This window comes from Diceros bicornis, chromosome X, assembly GCF_020826845.1.
Source record: "Diceros bicornis minor isolate mBicDic1 chromosome X, mDicBic1.mat.cur, whole genome shotgun sequence".
Taxonomy (NCBI): domain Eukaryota; kingdom Metazoa; phylum Chordata; class Mammalia; order Perissodactyla; family Rhinocerotidae; genus Diceros; species Diceros bicornis.
The window spans coordinates 76,801,008-76,826,269 of NC_080781.1; the positions used below are offsets into that span (position 1 = coordinate 76,801,008).

General features: G+C 36.4%; 1 protein-coding gene across 7 annotated transcripts in view; it reads right to left on the reverse strand.

Annotated features, from left to right (window-relative positions):
- Positions 1-25,262, reverse strand: part of HDX (highly divergent homeobox) — a 180,598-nt gene that overhangs the window by 125,464 nt on the left and 29,872 nt on the right. For all 7 annotated transcript variants that reach the window (XM_058536267.1, XM_058536269.1, XM_058536263.1 and 4 more), the window contains one exon: positions 2,566-2,619. In XM_058536267.1, the coding sequence (XP_058392250.1) occupies positions 2,566-2,619 (54 nt within the window). The remainder of the gene's footprint in view (positions 1-2,565; positions 2,620-25,262) is intronic.

A 25,262-nucleotide genomic window follows, 5' to 3' on the forward strand; every position in this document is an offset into this window, starting at 1 on the left:
TCTTTTTGCATGAAGAACTTCCTTTAGTCATTCTTTTAGAGTAGGTCTGCTATCAACAAATTCTTTTAGTTTTCTTTCATCTGAGAATGTCTTTATTTTTTTTTCATTCCTAAAGGATAGTTTTGCCAAACACAGAATGATCAGTTGACAGTCATTTTTCAACATGTGGAAAATGTTTGCCTTCTGGCCTCCAGGGTTTCAGATGAGAAATCTATTGTCATTTGAATTGGTGTCCTCCTATAGATAATGCATCATTTCTCTCTGGCTGCATTCAAGATTTTTTTCTTCATCTTTAGTTTTCAGAAGTTTAATTATGACGTGTCTGTTGTGGATTTCTTTGCATTTACCTTCTTGGAGATCACTCAGCTTCCTGACTCTGTAGGCTCATGTTATTTTTTCCAAATTTGGGAAGTTTTCAGCCATTATATCTTTGAATATTCTTTCAGTCCCATTCTTTTTCTCCTTTTCTTGTGGAACTCCAGTGGTACAAATATTGAATCTTTTGTTATTGCCCCACAGGATTCTGAGGCTCTGTTTATTATTTTTCAGTCTATTTTCTCTTTATTGTTCCAACTGAGTAAATTCTATCAATCTCTCCTTAAGTTCATTGATTCTATCTTCTTTTATCACCACTCAAATATTGAGCCATTCAGCAACTTTTTCATTTCAGTTATTGTAGTTTTCAATTCTATAATTCTCATTTGATTCTTTTATAACATTGATTGCTTTCTTGAGATTTTCTATTTTTTCATTGGTTTCAAGATAATTTGTAATTGCTTCTTGAAGCATTTTTATAATGGATGATCTAAAATCCTTTTTAGATAATCCAGATACCTAATTCATTTCAGCGTTCATGTCAGTTGATTGTCTGTTATCATTCAAGCTGTGATTTTCCTGGTTCTTGGTATGATGGGTGATTTTTGACTGTATCCTGGAAACTTTGGCCACTATGTTAGGAGATTTTTGGTCTTATTTAGATCTTTTCATTCTATCAGACCATCACCTGTTATGTTTAGCACACAAATCCTGGCCTACTTTTATGAGTTGTGGTTCCAATAATACTTTAATTTTCAGACTATTTTTGTTGTTATTTTAATTTGCTTGATTTATCTGGTTCCACTTGGGCTTCCACTGATCCCTACTGCTGCCACCTGAGGGAACAGAAGGACATTCTTCAACGCAGGCAATTATTGTGAGGAGATCCCTCCTGTTGGTGGCACACAGCCAGACCAGTGTCTCTAGGTGGTAAAACAGATTCTCCATCCCCCAGGGATAAATAGCACACTTCCTGGGCTGGGCCACTTAGGGTGTCTTGATCACTCTTGTTGGTGCTAACCAATCCATCTGCATCTCTAGGTGGGGAAAAAGAATTCTCTGACCTACAGAGACAAAGAGACTTCCCAGGCCAGGCTGCTTTTTGTGGCAGTATCTTCCTTGGCATTGTTGCCTTGTGTCTTTAGGTAAGGGAGGAGAGGTTCAGGTCCAGCAGGGAAGGAAAGCACTTGCCCTGACTGCTTATTGTCACTGAGGCTTCCAATTGATCTTCTTTGCCAATGTTGCCAGTCTCACTTCATGACGTTTGTGTGACTCCCATCCTACCATCAGGAGGAATGAGCCTACCCTAGATGTCTTCTCTTGTTAGATTGAGGGTCATGAATTGCCTGGCCTGAGTCACTTTCTGTTGTTAAGTGGGGGACAAAATACCCTATAGTTCCTCCAAGTCCTGGAGTCCCTAACCAGTTGTTTTCTTTCCATCTTTCAGAGTTCTAATTTGGTGGCCTCCTGCATAACTTTTATCATTTATAGTTCTACTTTGTGGGGAAGAGAAGGAAGAGTTTACATAATCCTGTCCAGTATTAAAGTTCTAGCTTCAGTTATTATCCCCAAACCTATCTACCATATAGTAACTTGAGTTATCTTTCTAAAAGTCTAACTCATGTCTCTTTTATGGTAAAAATCTTTTAATAGTTCTCCATCTATGGACCAGTTACATCAAAATCTTCTGGAGTACTTGTAAAAATGCAGATTTATGGGTCCTACACAGACCAACTGAATGAAATTGAGAAAACACAATTTTAATGAAGTTCTGTTATATTTATATTATAAAAATCACAACAGTTGTAGTAGAAAGCCAGAAAAACAAAATGAGATTGTTAAAATATTAATTACTCTTCACTTCTAAACGCTGAAATGCACTAATAATAAATGGTAATGTAAATTATTTAATGTTGATTGAGATGTTTATATCAATCATGATTCAATTATATGATCAAATTCACTGGGCTAATTAGAAATAGAAAAATTAGGATAGTTTATGAATTAGCTTTGAATTAAAACTTCAATAACCTGTTCAAAGATTATAGTGTGCTGATTATTGCATTTTATTTAAGGTTACCTTTGTAGTATATACAAATATTATTTCAAAATATGTCTTTTGAGATAATGTAGTCTTATTGAACTTCAGTTTTGCCAACTTTACAAATATCATGACAATTTTCTCAATGGCATTTCTACTAACAACACAGGGGAAAACCCATTTGCTTCTTTAAATGAAAGATTACTTACTGCTCTTTTTCTAGAACACCCTGTAATCCAAGGCACAGTAAGGTTTCCTGAAATCTGCGGAAACAACAAATGGAATCTCAGTAAGGTATGCATTGACACTACTTGGAATGTTGATCAATACCAAAGAATTCATGCAAGAGGTCAAGATAGGTCTGCATTCAGAGCATATCTCCCGTATAGATAATGCTGTTTCTTTATTGAACACAACTGATTTAAAGAACTTTCCTTTATGGAGAAATTTTAGATGTGGTGCAAAGTTCTCCTGGAAATTCATGAAAATTTCTAGGATATTGTTAGGGCCTGGAAGTATCACTTGTAAACCTACGGATAATAAAATTATTATAATAAAAATGCAGCACTCTGTGGAATGAGTTACAATAATTTAATTATTAACTATAGTCATTATGCTGTATATTAACTCTCTAGACTTATTCATCCTACATAACTGCAAGTCCCTTTTTTAAGTAGAAACTTCTAAGGCTAATAGCCAGCAACACCTTATTATATCAGCATTGCCACTCAAGGAGATAGGTGCTACTCCAGTCAGATTCTGGGGTGTATTTACTGATACCAAGATGGTCTTGTGAGTTGTGGCTCCGGTTAGCCTGGACTTAACCATACTTTTCCTGAGACACACAAGGATTGGGGAGTACTCCAAGCTCTCCACTTGCCCTCTCCATTTCTCCCAAACACATGTCTCCTGAGAGACTGACAAGTCAAATTAGCCTTGCTAAGTGGTGGTGGTGGGAATGTGGTATTCAATAAAACATTTACTGTTTTTGATAAATTATATTCAGTGATGGCCTATGAATCAGTATTATGCCTACTGATAAGGAGTGATGATCAAACAGTCAATGTAAATTGCAAAGTATTATCCTCAATTATTCAAATTCAGATAAATTATTACTGTCCCTGACAACTAGACTTGAGTTTTATTTTGAGTTCAAACTATACCAATATGCTATGGACAGGCTAAAATGACATAAATTCCAAATAATACTTTTAAGGAAAAAATTTAAGAATACTTTCACTCAAGCTAAAATCCAATTACAGTAAAATGGCAATTAACTAGAATTCTTGAGGGTAATGAGGAGGTTTGAATATTTGATTTATTTAAATGGTGAACTGAGAGTGATAAAATTTCTGTGGAAAAATTCCTCAAAATGTATACTTTCTTGTTCTTCCACCAATACTTTGTATATGATATAATATTTGCAAATTAAATTGATTGCTGGCCTCAATGAAGGAAGCAAATCTACTAAAATAATCACATAATATACTATTGAAAAAATAGAGATATCCAACTATTTTGGATTATCTAGGCACATATTCCCATCTATTAGTGAGGATAATTTAAAACTCGCTATATGAAGTTGCTAGAGAAAATATGTTAAACCAAATGAATTACAAAAAACCCATAAACCAGTAACTACTGAAAAGTTTCCTATGAAATAATGAAATGATACATATAATAAACATGGTAATTGAATTTCTTTAAACATGGACATTATACATTTTGAGAATATAAAATGGAGTTTCCTGCTTAAGTCAATTTTATGTAACCAAGAAAATGTATATTATACATTAATATTTAAATATTATAAATTCCATGCAATTTGGGAAGAGATTGTTTCACTTTTTTGTTTTGTAATTCTGTGGTGCCAGTTAGGTGATACTCAAATGCTATATTCAACTACCCTCTATTGTTTACTTCAAATCTATTCTTCAGTTCGTTAGGTTTCTGGTAAAACTCAGGAGCAGGCATAGTAGCTAAATTTGTAGGCTTTTTTGAGTCATAGTACTGTATAAATATGTTTCCCTCAAATTTGGGAAGTTTCGTTGAGTGCAATAGTGATGACAAGGTTTCTCCCTCACCAGAAGCTATAAAATACAGTTTTTCAAATGAGCAGGGTAATATACTTATCATTTAAATTCCAAACACATTCTTTAACACCCTGGTTTGGAAAGCTGCAAAATGAATCTACAGGGAGACAAGATGGATTTAACAAATATATTAAACTTACACATCCAAGTGAGTACTGTATGTTTCAAACTAGAAAACTTAGGTAGTTAGAAAGTCATTACAATGATGTTACCGTTGTTGAAAGCATTTTAGGAACTTTTCTTTTGAAGTGTCAGTTCATGACTCACTCAGAAATTCTGTCTCATTACTTCATATTCTCTTTGTTTTAAGTGAAAATATAACAGCTCAGATTGAACATCCATATTATTCACTAAATGTGACACAGAATAAATTCTGACTATTTTCCAAAATCAAACTTTCCCTCAAATGATGGAGATTTGTCACCACTGAAAGCATTTAAAGTAATCCCACAGGCCCTTAAAGCAATTGTAAGAGAACTTCAAAAACTTTTTGACAAATTGAAAGTCATTGAAATAAGTAAAGGTAACTTTTCAGGGTAAGGAATTTGAATTCTGTTCAAATATTTATCAGGCATTTCTTCTGTACTAAGCACTGTTTTAGGCGCTACAGGAAATAAAAAGATGGGTAAAACATAATTTCCTGGAGGGCAAGAAGTATGATCTGAGAGGGAGAGATAAGACAGGTACATGAATGAGTTTAATACAAAGAAAACTATGATAAGTGTCATATGGCAGGTAAAATAAATGAAGTACAATAGGAGTTCAAGATATGGCAAAATTACATCAACTTGAGGATTGATATCTCAGCTGAACCTTACAAGATGAGGAGAATTTTGATAGAAATAAAAAAGAGAGCTTCCCAAGGAAAAGGAATGGCACGAGCACAGTGGAATAAAAGGATAGGGTGTGCTTGAGAATGGTCAGTTGAACTGTAACTAGAAAGGGAGTTGGGGTCACTTTGTGGAGGTCATGAATGCCAGGGTACATTTATATCTAATTCTGTAGAAAATGAGAAGCCATTGAAGGTTTTTAAGCAGATGAGTTGTATGGTCAGAACTGTATTTTTATACATTAAGATGGTTAATTAGACTAAATGTTTATAGCGAATTGAAAAAATATGGAAACTTTTATAATAGTTTAGGCAAGAGGTAATCTAGGCTTGGAACTAGGTTGGGGAGGGAGGAATTGAGAAGAGGAATATAAAACATATTTCTATAGAAAGGTCTTATGCATGAGATAGAAAAGAACTAGACAGAGACAGTATGGAGATTGCTGGAATAGTCTTTTATGGCAATCATAAAACTGCCTGACCAAGTGCTTGGCCTGCTCCAAGTAATGGAGAGTTGGAGAGTCAAAACTTTGAATGTGAATGCAAGGAAGTACCTAATGTTGGAAATTTGCTTCTCTTGACTAAGAGTGGATACACTAAAGGAGGTAGCACACTTATTTGGATGTAAATTGGAGTCATATCATATGAATAGTTAAAGTTTATGAATCTAACTATAACACATTTATTTTTCTCATGAAAAATTATACTTAAAATAGATATCAAAATCAGAATATTAATTATATATTATATATACACGTTACTGTAAATGGTTATACATTCCCAGGAAGGTATGTATATAGTTACATTTATGGAAAATTTAAGGAATTTTTACTTTACTTCATTTTATACAATTTAGACACTACATGTAACTCTGCTGTAATATTTCTGCTAGACTATGCAATAAACAAAAAATAAAAAAAAAACTACATAGACTATGAAATTCTTAACAGCAAGCTATCATGTTTAAGACAATTTAGTCTATTTTTATATAGTCACACATGGAATATACAAAAAAAGCATTTATTTGATTTCAAAAATCTTTCTGTTATAAAGACAATTCTATGCATATGCTGGATATTCTATTTTAAAGTTTTCAGAGTTTGGAAGATGAAGGCATAGGAGGATGCTGAACTCACCTCCTCCCATGAACACAACAAACCTACAACTACCTGTGGAACAATTTCCTCTGAGAGAGATCTGAAAACTGGATACAAAGAACCTCCACAACAAGGGATAGCACAAAGAGGGGTGGAAAAGGCAGAGATACAGGCCTACTGAGGAAAAAAGACACACGCTAGTGGTGGCACTTCACAATCAGGAGTGACCTCAAAGGTACAGAGATTTTCCTGGAGAAGTGGGGAAGTCAAGCTTCACATTAGGCACTCCAGCCCTTAGTTTCAGCACAAGAGAGATGAAATCCTAAAATACCTGACTTTGAAAACCAATGAGAAATACGCCCAGGAAAACTATAGAACTTCAAGGAAAGGAAAACCTGCTCTTATAGGGCCCACCCTCACACTCACTCAACTGGGAAAATACTACAAAAACACGAGATAGAGAAGTGCATAGTCTTTTGGTAAAAGAGACTCACTTACTAAGCTTGGAGCGCACCCTGGAAAGCAGGTGGTGGCTGGGCCCATCCCCCAGGGACTGAAATGGCAGCAGCCCTTATTGTGACCTAGTTTGGTCATGCTGACAGACACGCTGGCAGATGCCATTGGAATCCTTCCTCTAGCCTGTTAGCCCAGGGGTCTGCCCGGCCCACCAGAGCACCTGAGGCAATCGAGTGCAGCCAGGCAACAAGCAGCCCACTGACTGGCCCAACCCACCAGCAAGCCTGCAACTGACTTGTGCAACTGGGCCTTTCAGACAGCCATAGGGTGGATCTGCCCCACCTACCAATGCCTGGAATGGTTTCACACTGCTGCACCTGGGGCCTTCCCAGCCCGTCAGCCGTGCACCAGAGGCCACATAGCCAGTTCATACCAGAGGCCTGCCCCACCCAAAAGTGAGCTGGCAACAGACATGTGCCATGCAGGTGGTTAACCAGAAGCCTGTCCCACCCACCAACATATCCGAGGCAAGCAAGTACCACAGGGCCATGCAGCCAGCCACAGCAGGGGCCTACAGAAATTGTGCAACCCCAGGCCTAGTGCCCAGCCACACTGGAGGCCTGACTTACTTACTAGCAAAACAGCAGTAGTTGTGTGCTACCAGACCTTACAGCCTGCCGTTCTGGGGGCCTGCCCCACCCAATAGTGTGCTAGAAGCAGCCACACATGGCTGGACCTTACAATGAGCCAGCTTAGGTGCCAGCCAAGCCTACACATGTATGTACAGCAATAGCAACCCTGCCACAAGACAAGGGCACAGGTAGCCTGCAGAGGAGACACCCCTGGATCTTTTAGCATGGGTGATGACAGAGGAGCATGCTGATGAGCCCTGCAAAATATCTCCTACATAAGACCACATTTCCAAGACTGGGAGACACAGCTGATCTACGTAATACGTAGAAACAAGCACAGAGAATTAGGCAAAGAGGAGACAATGGAATATGTTCTAAATAAAAGAACAGGACAAATTCTCAAAAAAGAACTAAATGAGACAGATAAACAGTCTACCTGATAAAGAGTGCAAACTAGTAATCTTAAGAATACTCACAGAACCGGGGAAAAGAATAGATGAAAACAGTGAGAACATCAACAAAGAATTAGAAAATATAAAAAAGAATCAATGAAAGCTGAAGAATATAATAATGGAAATGAAAAATTCATTAGAGGGAATCAATGACACAGTAGATGACCCAGAAGAAGGGACCCGCGAGCTAGATGAAAGAGTAGAGGAAATCACCCAAGCTGAACAGAAAAAAGAAAAAAGAATTAAAAAGAACAAGAACTGTCTAAGGGACCTCTGGGACACAACATCAAGCATATAACATCTGCATTATAGGTGTTCCAGAAAGAGAAGTGAAAGACAAAGTGGCAGAGAATTTATTTGAAGAAATAATAACTGAAAAATTCCCTAACCTGGGGAAGGAAACAGACATCCAGGTACAGGAATCAGAGAGAGCACCAAACAAGATGAACTCAAAGAGGCCCACACCAAGACACATTATAATTAAAATGTCAAGAATTAAAGGCAAAGAGAGAATCCTAAAAGCTGCACGAGAAAGGCAACAAGTTACTTACAAAGGAAACCTCATAAACCTATCAGCTGACTTTTCAGCAGAAACCTTACAGGCTAGAAGGGAGTGGCATGATATATTCAAAGTGCTGAAAGGAAAAAACCTACAGCCAAGAATACGCTATCTGGCAAGGTTATCATTCAGAATGGAAGGAGAGATAAAGAGTTTTCCATACAAGCAAAAACTGAAGGCAAGAAACCAGTCTTAAAGAAATGCTAAAGGGACTTATTTAAATGGAAAATAAAATGCCACAGATAGGAATAAGAAAATTATCAAAGAAAAAATATCATTGGGGCCGGCCTAGTGGCATAGGGGTTAAGTTCACACACTCTGTTTCAGCAGGCCGAGCTTTGCAGGTTTGGACCTATGCACTGTTTATCAAGCCATGTTGTGGCAGGCGTCCGACATAGAAAGTAGAGGAAGATGGGCACGAATGTTAGCCCAGGGCCAATCATCCTCAGCAAAAGGAGGGGGATTGCCAACAGATATTAGAACAGGGCTAATCTTCCTCACCAAAAAAAAAGAAAAAATAATTAATTAGAGTGAAGAAAGCCTATGGAATTTATGAAACACAATCAAAAGAAACAATATCTACTTTATAGGAATTCCATAAAAAGAAGAAAAAGAGAATGGGACAGAAAATATATTTAAAGCCATACAGGCTGAAAACTTCTCAAACCTGGGGAGAGAAATGGACATCCAGATGCATGAGGCCCAAAGGACCCCAAATAGGTTGAACATGAATAGGGCTAAATCAAGATATATTATAACTAATTTGTCAAAAATCAAACACAGAGAGATTTTTATAGCAGCAATAGAAAAGAGAGAAGTTACATACAAGGGAACCCCCATAAAATGATAGGCAGATTTCTCAACAGAAACTTTCCAGGCCAGAAGAGAATGGGATGATATATTCAAAGTGTTAAAAGAAAAAAGCTGTTAACTAAGAATTCTATACCTGGCAAAGCTGTTCTTCAGAAATGAAGGAGAGATAAAGACTTTCTCAAACAAACAAAAGCTGAGGGCGTTCATCACCACTAGCCCTGCCTTACAAGAAATGCTAAAGAGAGTTATTTGAGTGAAAATAAATTAACATAATTAATATAACAAAACATAAATTAATATAATAAAAACATTAGAAAGTAGCATAAAACTTACTGGTAATGGCAAAAATATAGTCCAAGTTAGATTCTATAATATAATAATGGTAGTGCATAATTCACTTACAACTGTAGTTTAAAAGGTTAAAAACAAATATAATAAAAAATAACCATGACTACCATAGTCTGTTATTGGTTACGTAATGTAAAAAATATGTAAACTGTAACATCCATAACCTAAAATGTGAGGGGGAAGAGAAGTAAAAGTGTAAAGTATAGGAATGTTATTGAAGTTAACTGTTATCAGTTTATAACAAGGTGTTATAATTTTAAGATATTTTGTGTAAGCCTCATGGTAACCTCAAGGGGAAAACCTGTAGCTATTAAACAAAAGAACATGATGAAGAAACCAAAGCATACTGATACCAAAAGACATCAAAACAAAAAAAAAGATAGCAAAATTAGAAACAAGGGACACTAGATCTACAAACCAGCCAGAAAACAGTTAATAAAATGACAATAGTAAGTCCTTACGTATCAATAATTTCTTTGAATGTAAACAGATTAAATTATCCAATCAAAAGACACTGGATGGCTGAATGTATGAAAAAATAAGATCCAGTGATATGCTGCCTACAAGAGACTTACTTTAGCCTTAAAGATACATGTAGAGTGACAGTGAAGGGATGGAAAAAATATTTGAAGCAAATGGTAACCAAAACAAAGCAAGGATAGCTATACTTATATCAGACAAAACAGACTTTAAACCAAAAACAGTAAAAGACACAAAGAAGGTCATTATATAATGATAAATGGGTCAATCCATCAAAAAGATATAAAAATTGTAAATATGCGTGCACCCAACATTGAAGCACCTAAATACATAAAGCAAAAACTGACAGAGCTAAAAGAAGAAATAAACAGCAATACAATGATAGTTGGGACTTTAATACCCGACCCTCAACAAGAAATAGATCATTCAGACAGAGAATCAATAAGGAAACAATAAATTTGAACAACACCATAGACCAAAGGGGACTAACAGACTTATATAAAACATTCTGTCCAACAACAGCGGAATATACATTCTTCAGAATACAAGTGCACATGGAACATTTCCTAGGATAGACTATATGTTAGGTCACAAAACAAGTCTTAGCAAATTCAAGAAGACTGAAATCAGGCCAAGTATCTTCTCTGACCACAATGATATAAAACTAAAAATCAATAACAGGAGGAAAACTGGAAAACACATGAATACGTGGAAATTAAACAACACTCTCCTGAACAACCAATGGGTCAAAGAAGAGTTTAAAGGAAAAATAAAAAAGTATCTTGAGACAAACAAAAATGGAAATACAACACACCAAAATATGTGGGATGCAGCAAAAGGCATTATGAGAGAGAATTTCATTGCAATAAATGCCTATATTAAGAAACATGAAAGATCTCAAATAAACAATCTAACTCTTTGCCTCAAGGAACCAGCAGAAGAATAAATTGAGCCCAAAGATAGTAGACAAAAGGAAATAATGAAGATAAGAGCAGAAATAAATGAAATAGAGAACAGGAAAAAAATAGAAAAGATTAATAAAATTAAGAGCTGAAAAGACAAGCAAATTTGACAAACCTTTAGCTAGCCTAACCAAGTGAAAAAGAGAGAGGACCCAACTCAACAAAATTACAAATGAAAAAGGAGACATTACTACTGATACCACAGAAATGCAAAGTATCATAAGAGGCTATTATGAGCAATTATACACCAACAAACCTAGAAGAAATGGAAAAACTCTTAGAATCATACAACTTACCATAACTGAATCAGGAAAAAAAGAAAATCTGAACAGACCAGTTACTCATAAGGAGATTGAATCCACAACCAAAAATATCCCAATGAAAAAAAGTCCAGGAACAGATGGTTTCACTGGTGCTTTTTAACAAACCTTTAAAGAAGAATTAACATCAATCTTTCTCAAATTCTTCCAAAGAATTGAAGAAGAAGGAACACTCCCAAACTCATTTTACAAGGCCACCATTACCCTGATATCAAAGCCAGAAAAGGAAACTACCACAAAAGAAAACTACAAGCCAATACCCCTGATGAATATAAATACAAAAATTCTCATTAAAATACTAGCAAACTGGATTCAGCAGCACATTAAAAAGATGATTCACCATCATCAAGTGGGATTTAACCCTGAGATGCAAGGATGATTCAACATACACAAATCAACCAATGTGATACATCACATTATTAGAATGAAAGAAAAATTCATAGGATCATCTTAATATACGCAGAAAAAGCATTTGGCAAAATTCAACATCCATTCATGATAAAAACTCAACAAATTTGGTATAGAAGGAATGAATGTATCTCAACATGAAAAAGGCCATATATGAAAAACCCACAGCTAAAATAATACTCAGTAGGGAAAAGTTGAAAGCTTTTCTTCTAAGATCAGGAACAAGACAAGGATGCCCACTCTTACCAGTCCTATTCAACTTAGTACTGGAAGTCCTAGCCAGAGCAATTAGGCAAGAAAAAGAAATAAAAGGCATCATTGGAAGAGAAGAAATAAAATTGGCTCTATTTTCAGATGACATGACTTTATATATGGAAAGTCCCAAAGATGCCACCAAAAAACTGTTAAATCTAATAAATGAATTCAGTGAAGATGCACGATATAAAATTAGCATACAAGAGTCAGTAATGTTTCTATACACTAACAAAGAATTATCTGAAAAAAAGAGAATACAATTCTATTTACAATATCATTGAAAACAATAAAATACTTAGGAATAAATTTAACCAAGGAGGTGAAAGATTTCTACTCTGAAAACTACAGGACATTGGGGGCCAGCCCAGTGGTGTAGTGGTTAAGTGTGCATGCTCTGCTTCGGTGGCCCGGGTTTCACAGGTTTGGATCACAGGCATGCACTGACACACCATTTGTCAAGCTATGCTGTGGCAGTATCCCCTATAAAGTAGAGGAAGACAGGCACAGATGTTAGCCCAGGGCCAATCTTCCTCAGCAAAAAAAAAGGAGGATTGGCATCGGATGTTAGCTCAGGGCTAATCTTCCTCAAAAAAAAAAAAAAAACTACAAGACACTCATGGAAGAAATTGAAAAAGACACAAATAAAAGGAATGGTATCCCCTGTACATAGATCAGAGGAATTAACATTGTTGAAATGTCCATACTATCCAAAGCCATATATAGATTCAATGCAATCCCTATTAAGATCTGAGTGGCATTTTTCACTGAAGTAGAAAATAATCCTAAAATTTATATGGAACCACAAAAGACCCCAAATAGCTGAAACAATCCTGAGAAAAAACAAAGCAGAAGGCATCATACTTCCTGATTTCAAGCTATATTAAAAAGCTATAGTAATCATAACAGTATGGTACTGGCATAAAAACAGACACACACCTTTGGAAACAATTTGAGATCCTAGAAATGAACCAATGTTAATATTTGACAAGTGAGCCGAGAATAATCAATGAAGAAAAGAAAGTCTCTTCAATAAATGGTGTTGGAAAAATTTGATGTTTACATGTAAAAGAAAGAAACTACACTCCTATCTTACAACACTCACAAAAAATTAACTCAAAATAGATTAAAGACTTAAATGTAAGACCAGAAATCATAAGACTCCTAGAAGAAAACATAGGGAAAAAAGCTCCTTGACGTGGGTCTTGGCAATGATTTTTTTCTATATGATACCTAAAGCACAAGCAAGAAAATAAAAAATATACAAGTGGGACTACAAACTAAAAAGCTTCGGCAAAGGAAAAGAAACAATCAACAAAATGTAAAGATAATTTACGGAATGGGAAAATATATTTGAAAACCATGTATCTGATAAGGGATTAATATCCAAAATATATAAAAAACTCACACAACTCAATAGCAAAAAACTAATAATCTAGTTAAAAAAATGAGGAAAGGATCTCAATAGACATTTTTCCAAAGAAGATACACAAATAGCCAACAGGTACACGAAAAGGTGCTCAACATCACTAATCATAAGGGAAATGCAAATCCAAATCAAAATGAAATACCACCTCACACCTGTTAGAATGACTAACATCAAAAATTCAAGAGATAATAAATGCTGGCAAGTATGTGGATAAAAAGGAAATCCTGTACACTATTGGTGGGATTGTAAATTGGTACAGCCACTGTGCAAAACAGTATGGAGGTTCCTCAAAAAATTAAAAACACAATTACCACATGATCTAGCAATTCCACTTCTGAGAATATAGCCAAAGGAAATGAAAACACTTTGTTGAGGAGCTATCTGCACCTGTATGTTCAAAGCAGTATTATTTACAATAGCCAAGATATGGAAACGATCTGAGTGCCCATCAATGGATCAATAGATAAAGAAGCTGTGGTATATATATATATATATATAATGGAATAATATTTAGACATAAAAAAAGAAGAAAGTTCTGCCGTTGGTGACAACATTCACGGACCTTGAGGGCATTATTTTATGTAAAATAAATCAGACAGAGAAAGACAAACATTATATGATCTCACTTATAGGTGAGATCTAAAAAAAACAACCTCATGGAAAAAGAGATCAGATTTGTGGTTACCAGAGGTGGAGGGTGGGGGGAGGGGGAATTAGATGAAGGTTCTCAAAAGGTACAAACTTCCAGTTATAAGATAAATAAGTGCTAGGGATGTAATGTCCAACTTGATGAGTATAGCTAACACTGCTGTATGGCATATTTGAAAGTTGTTAAGAGAGTAGTTCTCAAGAGTTCTCATCACAAGGAAAAAAAGATTTTTTTCATTTTCTTTTTTTTTTTGTATCTATATGAGATGATGGATGTTAACTAAACCTATTGTGGTAATAATTTCACAATATATATAAGTAAAATCATTATGCTGAACACCTTAAAATTATACAGTGCTGTGTGTCAATTATACCTTAATAAACCTAAAAAAAAAAGGTATACAAAATAAATAAACACTGGTGCCGGCGAGGTGGTGCAGCAGTTAAGTGCACGCACTCTGCTTCGGCGGCCTGGGGTTCATGGGTTCGGATCCCGGGCGCGCACCACTGCACCACTGCTCAGGCCATACTGTGGCAGCGTCCTATATAAAGTGGAGGAGGATGGCCACAGATGTTAGCCCATGGCCAATCTTCCTCAGCAAAAGGAGGAGGACTGGCAACAGATGTTAGCTCAGGGCTGATCTTCCTCACAAAAAATAAATAAATAAATAAATAAATAAATAAATAAACACCAAAAAAGGAAAATAAAGAGAAAAAAGAAAACCGATAAATGTAATACTCCATATTAATAGAAAAAAAGGAAAAAAATGTACCTGACTACCTCATTAGATGCAGAAATAGCATTTGACAAAAATCCAACACCCTTTCATGATAAAAGCACTCAACAAACCAGGAATAAAAGGGAACTTTCTCATCCTGACAAAGAGCTTCTGAAAAAAACCCACAGGTAACATCATACTTAATTGTGAGCGACTGAATATTTTTCATCTAAGATCAAGAAGAAGAAAAAGATATCAGGTCTTACTAATCCTATTCAACATAGTTGGAGGACTCACACTTCCTTATTTCAAAGCTTACCACAAAGGTAAAATAATCAAAATAGTGTGGTATTAGCATAAGGATAGACACATATATCAATGGAAAAGAACTGACAGTCCAGAAATAAACACTTATATGTGATCAATTGAATTTGAGAAGGATGACAAGACCATTCAATGGGGAATGTATAGTCTTTTCAACAAATTGCGATGGAACAACTGGATATCCATATGCAAAAGAATTAAGGTGAACTCCTACCTCACACCATACACAAAAACTATCTCAAAACAGATGAAAGGCCTACATGTAAGAGAGACAAATATAAAACACTTAGAAGAAAACATAGGAGTCAATCTTCATTACTTTGGCTTAGGTAACAGTTTCTTAGATACAACACCAAAAGCACAAGTGACAATAGAAAAAATAGATAAATTGAACATCAAAATTAAAAATGTTAGTGTATAAACAACATCCTCAAGAAAGTGAAAAGACAACATATGGAGGGGGAGAAAATATTTGAAAGTCATGTATTTGATAAGGTCTAGCACAGAGAATATATAATGAACAGAAAACTTACAACTCAAAAAGAGAAAAAAACAAATAACCAATTTTAAAAATGGACAAATTATCTTAATAGACATTTCTCCAAATAAAATACTCAAATAATCAAGAAGCAAATGAAAGGAGGGTTAACATCATTAGCTATTAGTAAAGTGCAAATCAAAACCTCAATGAGAGTGATTGCTGGAAAGATGGCAGCGTAAGAGGACTCTGAACTAACCTCCTCCACGGGCACAAAAAATTTACAATTACCTGTGAAACAATTACCTCTGAGAGAGAACTGTAATCTGGATAAAAAGAACCCCCACAACAAGGGACAACACTGATGGAGGTGGAAGAGGTAGAAATACCTTTCTGTTGAGGAAAAAAACCACATTCTAGCTGCGGCACTTCATGGCCAGGAGCAATCTTAAGGTACAAAGCATTTCCTGCAGGAGCTGGGGATCTGAGCAGGAGGACTATGCCAAAATAGGCAGCCTTTGAATTCAGCACAATTGGGATGAGTGCCATATTGCCTGGCTTTGCTAGCTATTAAAACCAATGGGAAATACTCCCAGAAAAGCTGTCTAACATAAGAAAAAAAAAGCCTGCTCTTATAGGGCCCATGCACAGATTCACCCGTTCCAGGAACCAACACAAAATCACCAGAAATAAAAGTGCATTGCCCTTTGGTAAAAGAGACTCACTTGAATTGCTCTAGGCACATCTCAGAGAGGCAAGAAGTGGCTGTGCCCACCTTCCCAGGGATTGAGACACTGGCAGCAGCCATTATTGTGACCTAGTATAGGCATGCTGACACAGACACTGGCAGACGAAATTAGATTTCTTCCTCTAGCCTGTCAGCACAGGGATTTGCCCTGCCCACTAAAGCAATAATTTAATCCAGCTAAGCCCTAACAGGCAGCCCACCCTAGGGACTGACCCTGCCCACCAGCAAGCCCTTGGGGAACAAGTGGGCCTGCGTTGGTAGGGCATGTGGGACTTCTGCAGCCAGCTGAGTGTGTCTGCCTCAGTGGAGTGGGGCGAGTGCACAGGGAAAGACTGCATTGGAGGGTGTGTGGTCCCGTGGGTGGTGGGGCTTATCGGCTACAGCAGACTTCTGCCACCGGCCATTTGAAACAGACACACAGGGGATCTGCCCAAATTTCCAACCCCTGAAACAACTGTGTGCTGCCATACCTGGGGCTGGCCCACCAGCTACGCTCCTGAGAGTGGACGACAGCCTCACAGGCCAGAGGCATACAGCAATTGTGAGCCCCTGAGCCTAGCAACCAGCCACGCTGGGGGCCTGACTCACTTAACAGTAAAACAGCAGCAGGTGTGTGCTATTAGACCTCACAGCCAGCTGCTGCTGTGCCGGGGCTTGCCCCACAAATAAAGTGACTAAAGTGACTGCAGCAGCCACACACAGGTGACACTTACAACAAGACAGCCCAGGGGCCAGACAAACCAACACGTGCACCCACAGTAAGAGCAGCCCTGCCACAACAGAAGGGCACAGGTAGCTCACACAGGGAACACTCCTGGAACATTTGGAACTGGTGACGAGACAGAAGCACATTGCTGGGCCTTATAAGGCATCTCTTACATAAGGCCACATCCACAAGATTGGGAGACATAGCTGATCTACCTAATACGTGGATATAAGCACAGAGAAGTAGGAAAAATGAGGAGATAATGGAAGATGTTCCAAATAAAGGGACAAGACAAATCCTCAGAAAAAGAACTAAATGAAACAGAGATAAACAATCTACTTAATAAAGAGTACAAACTAAATAGTAATAAGGATGCTCACTGCTCTTGGGAGAAGAATAGATGAACACAGTGAGAACATTAACAAAGATTTTGAAAATACAAAAAAGAACCAATCAGAAATGAAGAATACAATAATGGAAATGAAAATTTCACTAGAGGGAATCAACAGCAGATGAGATGACACTGAAGAATGGGTCAGTTATCTGGATGAAAGAGCAGAGGAAATCATCCAAGCCGAACACAAAAAAGAAAAGACAATAATAAGAGCCAGGACACTCTAAGGGCCCTCTGGGAAAATATAAAGCATACTAACATCCATATTATATGTGTCCCAGAAGGAGAAGAGAGAGACAAAGGGGCAGAGAACCTATTTGAAGAAATAATAGCTGACTATTTCCCTAACCTAAGGAAGGAAACAGACATCCAGGTACGGGAAGCACAGAGAGCAGCAAACAAGATGACCCCAAAGAGGACCACACCAAGACACATCATAATTAAAATGTCAAGAACTAAATATAAAGAGATAATCTTAAAAGCTGCAAGAGAAAAGCAACAAGTTACAAAGGAAACCTCATAAGGCAATCAGCTGACTTTTCAGCAGTAAACTTATGACCTAGAAGGGAGTGACACAATATATTCAAAGTGCTGAAAGAAAAAAACCTACAGCCAAGAATACTCTAGCCAGCAAGGTTATCATTCAGAATAGAAGGAGAGATAAAGAGTTTTCCGGACACACAAAAGCTATAGGAGTTTATCATCCCTAAACCAGCCTTACAAGAAATGTTACAGGGACTTATTTAAGTGGAAAATACAACACCACAAATAGGAACAAGAAAATTATCAAAGAAAAAAATCACTGTTAAAAGCAAATACTTAGTAAAGTTAGTGATTCCACTACTTATAAAGCTAGAATGAAGGTCAAAAGGCAAAAGTACTAAAATTATCTGTTTCCATGATAAAAGGTAAAGGGATACACACACCAAAAAAAGAGGTTAAATATGACACCAAAAACATAAAATGCAAGAGGAGGGGAGTAAAAGTGTAGGGCTTTTAGTAAGAGGTCAAACTTAAGAGACCATCAACTTAATATGTATTGCTATTTACAAAGGTTATTATGTATGAACCCAATGGTAATCAAAAACCAGAAACCTATAATAAACAACAAAAAGTTAAGAGAAAGGAACCCAAACATAATACTAAAGAAAGCCATCAAACCACAAAGGAAGAGAGCAAGAGAAGAAGAAATGAACAGAGAAGAACTACCAAAACATCCAGAAAAAACATAAGAAAATGGTAATAAGTACATACTTATCAATAGCTACTTTAAATGTCAATGGACTAAATACTCCAATCAAGAGACATAGGGCGGCTGAATGGATACAAAAGCAAGACCCCTATATATGCTGCATACAAGAGACACACTTTGGACCTAAAGACACTCACAAACTGAAAGTGAAGGGATGGAAAAAGATACTCCATGCAAATGGCAATGAAAAGAAAGCTGAGGAAGCAATACTTATCTTGGACAAAATAGACTATAAAAGAAAAACTCAAAAAAGACACAAAGAAGGGCACTGCATAATGATAAAGGGAACAATGCAACAAGAGGATATAACACTTGTAAATATCTATGCACCCAACATAGGAACACCTAAATATATAAAGCAATTATTAACAGACATAAGAGGAGAAAAAGAGAGTAACACAAAATAGTAGAGGACTTTAACACTCCACTTACATCCATGGATAGATCATTTAAACAGAAGATCAATAAGGAAGCACTGGCCTTAAATGACACATTAGACCAGATGGACTTAGATATATACAGAACATTCCATCCAAAAACTGCAGAATACACATTCTTTTCAAATGCACACGGAACATTCTCCAGGACAGACCCCATATTAGGCCACAAAACAAGTCTCAATAAGTTTAAGAAGATTAAAATAATACCAAGCATCTTTTCTGATCACAACGGTATGGAACTAGAAGTCAAGTACAAGAAGAAAACTGGAAAAGCCACAAATAAGTGTAGATTAAACAAAATGCTACTGAACAACTACTGGCTCAATGAAGAAATCAAAGGGTAAATCAAAAAATACTGGATAAAAATGAAAATAAAAATACAACATGCCAAAATTTATGGAATACAGCAAAAGTGGCACTTAGAGGAAGTTTATACCAATACAGGTCTACCTCGAGAAACAAGAAAAGTCTCAAATAAACATTGCACCTAATGGAACTAGAAAAAGAAGAACAAACAAAGAAGGAAAGAAGTCATAAAAATTAGAGCAGAAATAAATGAAATAGAGACTAAAAAACAACAGAAAAGATCAATGAAACTAAGAGCTGGTTCTTTGAAAAGATAAACAAAGTAACAAACATTTAGATAGACTCACCAAGACAAAAGAAGAGAGAAGGCTCAAATAAATAATATGAGAAAAGAAAGAAGGGAAATTACAATGGACACCTCAGAAATACAAAGGATTATAAGAGAATATTATGATAAGCTGTAGACCAACAAATTGGATAATCTGGAAGAAATGGACAAATTTTTAGAATCATACAACCTTCCAAAACCAAATCAAGGAGAAATAGAGAATTTGAATACACCAATCAGCAGTAAGGAGATCAAAATGGTAATCAAAACACTCCCAAAAAACAAAAGTTCAGTACCAGAAATCTTCCCTAGTGAATTCTACCAAACATTCAAAGAAGACTTAATACCTAGCCTTCTCAAATTCTTCCAAAAAATTCAAGATGAGGGAAGCTTCCTAACTCATTCCATGAGGAAAATATTACCCTGATACCAAAACCAGACAAAGACAACATGAAAAAAGAAAATTACAGGCCAATATCACTATTGAACACAGATGCAAAAACCGTCAACAAGGGCCTGGCCTGGTGGCGTAGTGGTTAACTTCACGTGCTCTGCTTTTGCAGCCCAGCATTCATGGGTTTGGATCCTGGGCACAGACCTATACACCACTCATCAAGCCATGCTGTGACAGCATCCCACATACAAAACAGAGGAAGATTGGCACAGATGTTAGCTCAAGGACAATCTTCCTCAAGCAAAAAGAGGAAGATTGGCAACAGACATTAGTTCAGGGCCAATCTTCCTCACCAAAAAAACAAAAAAAATTCATCAACAAAATACTTGCAAATTGAATATAATACATTAAAAATATCATAAATCATGATCAAGTTGGATTTATTCCAGGGATGTAGGATGGTTCCACATCTGCAAATAAACCAATGTGATATACCAAATTAATAAAATGAAGAATAAAAATCACATGACCATCTCAATAGATGCAGAGAAAGCATTTGACAATATACAGCAGCCATTTATCATCAAAACTCTGCATAAAAGGGATATAGAAGGAAAATACCTCAAAATAATAGAGGCCATATACGGCAAACCCATAGATAATATCATTCTCAATGGAGAAAAACTGAAAGTTATGCCTTTGAAAACAGGAACCAGACAAGAATGCCCACTGCTGAGTATTTATCCAAAGAACAGGAAAATAGAAATGCATAAAGATATATGCACCCATATGTTCACTGCAGCGTTATTCACAATAGCCAAGACTTGGAAGCAACCTAAGTGCCCATCAAGGGACAAATGGATAAAGAAGATTTGGTATATATACACAATGGAATACTACTCAGCCATAAAAAAGATGAAATCTTGCCATTTGTGACAACATGGATGGACCTTGAGGGTGTTATGCTAAGCGAAATAAGTCAGACTGAGAAAGTCAAATACCATATGATCTCACTCATAAATAGAAGATAAAAATAACAACAATAAACAAGCATGTAGATACAGAGATTAGACTGGTGGTTACCAGAATGCAAGGCGGGAGGCAGGACAGTGAAAGGGGTGACTGGGCACATGTGTATGGTGATGGATGGTAATTAGCCTTTGGGTGGTGGACAAGACGTATTCTACACAGAAGTCAAAATACAATGATGTACAGCTGAAATTTATATAATATTAGAAGCCAATGTTACCTCAATAAAAATAAATAATAATTGCAATAAAAATCCTGTGTTTATAGTACTTGTCTTCCAAAATGCTCCAATTTCTTTATATAGATGATCATCAATTATTAATCCTTAACCATCACAGCACTCTTATGATAAATAGATGGTCTGATGTAGAGTTAATATGAAAAGTGAATGGCACTTTGGAGACCAATATGGTTACAATCTTACCTTAAAGGAGTGAGGTTAGCCTAGAGAGTTTTTGAAATAGAACTGAGCTATAGTATCCTGGTATAGCCACCTCCTGACCACTTCAACTCTTAATATGGTATTCCCAAGTGGCTCCAAAACAGAGCTGATTTCAACTTCCTAGCATCTTCTAGTATTTCCTGAATTTGTATTCATTCTCCTAGATAGCTTGAAACTAGATTATCCTCCAGGAATAGGACTTCAGCTTGAAGATACCTGGTGTAACATAAAGAAGAGGCAGATATTTCTCTTCTATAGTCCCAGGGTCAGAAACTAAAGAGAATTGCTTGCTTGCTTATAGTTTCATCGCTAGAAAGTTGCCATGATGGTCATAGGTTCTATTTTTCTAAGTCCTGATCTAACAGTAATACAGCTTGGTAATAGAGCTGCATCAAAACCTTGGAGGATAACTAGCATGGATTGAATGTTTGTGTCCCAGCAGAATTCATATGTTGAAACTTAATCTCCAATGTGATGGTATTTGGAGGTGGGGCTTTTGGGAGGTGATTAGCTCATAAAGATGGAGCCCTCATGAATGAGATTAGTTCCAATACAAAAGAGACCCCAGAGACCTTTCTTGCCCCTTCTGCCATATGAGGACACAGTGAGAAGATAGCCATCTATGAATTAGGAAGCAGGCCTTCACAAGACACAGAATCTGCCAACACCTTGATCTCGGGGTTCCCCACCTCCAGAACTGTGAGAAATAAATGTTTGTTGTTTAAACCACCCAGTCTATGGTATTTTTTTTTATAGCAGCCCAAATGGACTAAGGCATTAATCTTCATGGACTACACTTCCCCAGGTTGCCTTGGTTTCCCCAAATCTCAACTATTAAAAGAAAGTGGGGCAAAGTGATGCCCCGAGGGTTCTCTGCAAACACTCTCTACCATAGTGTCTTAGGCCAAGTTGAAGGAGGTCTGGTATAATGCAAATAGAAATACATGGGCTTTTAATACGTAGATTATGGTGAGGTTGATAGCTGAATTCCAGTCTTATCTCAGTCAGCACCACAGCTATTTCTTCCTCAACTAACCTGTGACAATTGTGGGCTCTGTAATATTTTACTTGAAATGAAATGTAAAGAAGACCTGGATAGGCAGAGTTTCATTAACTTTCCAACTATGAGGTTATAAGCAAAAGAAAATTTATGTGCCAGGGAATGTACAAGGAACCTTGTACATATTGTGTCATTTCATGTCACAGCATTTCTGAAAAATATTATTAATGACATTATACAAACGAGGAAACCGCTACACAGAGAGGTTATGTCACTTGCCTGAGGTCAATCAAGTAGAAAGTGGTAGAGCCTAGATCTGAACCCAGATCTATCAGGCTCTAAGCCCATGCTCTAAATTGTTATGTCAAACTGCTTTTCTTTGAAGAGATTACTATTCCAAAAAAAAGTTGTTTTATTCCATTTAAAAGGTTCTTTCATATAAAACAAATTTAATTCTTTTAAAAGTTCTGTCAGGAAAAGAGAGACTCCAGAAACGTAAAACCATAGGTTAAATTATCATCAAGGGAGTGGTCAGCTTATGAAAAATTAAAAATTATACTCTGCACTGTCAGGTCTTCAAATATTCTAATATGGTTGAAATCATTAGGCTGTATGGTAAAGCAGAAAAAAAAAACACGTGATATATTTCTGAGTTGGAATCCTGGTTCTGTCATGTACTGGCTGTGTGATCTTGGACAGGTTATTAAAATATGTATAAAATGCCTATACAGTAGTCTTCCCTTATCCAGGGGCGATACGTTCCAAGACACCCAGTACATGCCTGAAACTGTGGATAGTACCAAACCCTATACATACCATGGTTTTTCCTATAGTACATACATACCTATGATAAAGTTTAACTTATAAATTAATCACAGTAAGAGATTAAAAACAACTAATAATAAAATATAACAATTATAACAATATACTGTAATAAAAGTTACAATAGATCTTAGCAACTTCAGCATATGATTTTTTTTCTTATTAAGTTGAGAACTTTCACTTCTTCAAGTAAAGGAAGCACTTTACAGCTTCTCTTTGGCATATCTGAACTGCCAGCGTCACTACTCTTGTGCTTTGGGGCCATTCTTAAGTAAAATAAGGGTTAGTTGAACACATGCACTGTGGTACCATGACAGTCGATCTGATAACTGAGATGGCTACTAAGTGACTAATGGTCAGGTAGCATATACAGCATGGATGTGCTACACAAAGGGATGACTCACCTCCTGGGTGGGACAGAGTGGGATGGAGTGAGATTTTATCATGCTACTGAGAACAGCATGCAATTTAAAACTTATAAATTATTTATTCCTGGAAGTTTCTATTTAATACTTTTGGACTGTGGTTGACTGGGGTAACTAAAACCACAGAAAGGGAGGACTACTGTATGTCCAGATGACCATGAAGATTAAATGAGACCAGGTATATAAAGTGACTGAAGGTGCCTGGTACATGGAAGGCCATCAACAAATGGTAACTGCTATTGTTATTACTATTATTAAGAACAACAATGAAAGGGTAAAGAAGTACAAAAGAGTAGGTGAATGAAAGAGAGTGTTGGGGAAAATCTTAATGGTATGATCCAATGTTACTTTAAGCATGCCTTAGGAAAGAGCAAACACAAGAAAATGAGTAGATTCTCAATAAAAAATGACTAACGGTGACAATGGAGTCCTCTTCTGTTAGGGCTAGATGCCAGAGGGATAATTCCTATACTTTGTTATTGCTTTTTATTTTGAAGCAGGGAGCTGTAAGATAGAGAGAGCTAAGGGAAGTTGGTTCTTTATATTGGTTGAGAACACTGGAAGCATCTGAAATCCAGGTAAAACTTAAATATTGTGGTTGAACAAATTAAAGGGCCTAGCTAGTTGCAAGAAAAAATGGCAAACATCCATGCCCTGCTATTCAAATTCTCTGAAGCAGAATTTTCAGAGAGAAGATTTATGGCCTTAAGAGATGTCCTGAGGTAGGCTTATACCTTAACGTTGAAATTATTTGAAGCATACATGAACAATTGAATATGTGAAACAGTAAAGAAATAACACCTATTTTATGCACAGGCGTAAAATTGCTTTACTTCTTACTCTGAATATGTCTCTTCCCTATAAACATTTTTAAAAACTATTTGATTAATGTTCCACTTAATGTTTTAACAAAGCATTTACTTTTATAAAAAGCAGTTGGCTGAATTACCACAGGCTCTGACTTCTCAGCCATTGTCACCTAGAGAAATAATTGACTTGCCTGGCTATGTACCCAGGGAAAGCACCAATCATCTAGTGACATCGCCCCAAACTGCAAGTAAAAATCATTACAGGAATAATCTATGTTTGAGGGGATGAGTCAAGCCAATTTAGTCCTATTTTAGTGATGGGAAATGCCATGCTTCCCATAAGGCTACTGTTTTCTGAACAAAATCATTTTAAATGTCATGAGAAAGCTATCATATTATAAAAATGATTATATTCCATGAAAAAAAAACTCACCATTTTTAAACATAACAAAGAAAGTACAAGATTCTTCAAATTACTCTAAATCTCAAATTACTTCAAAATATGAGTTAAG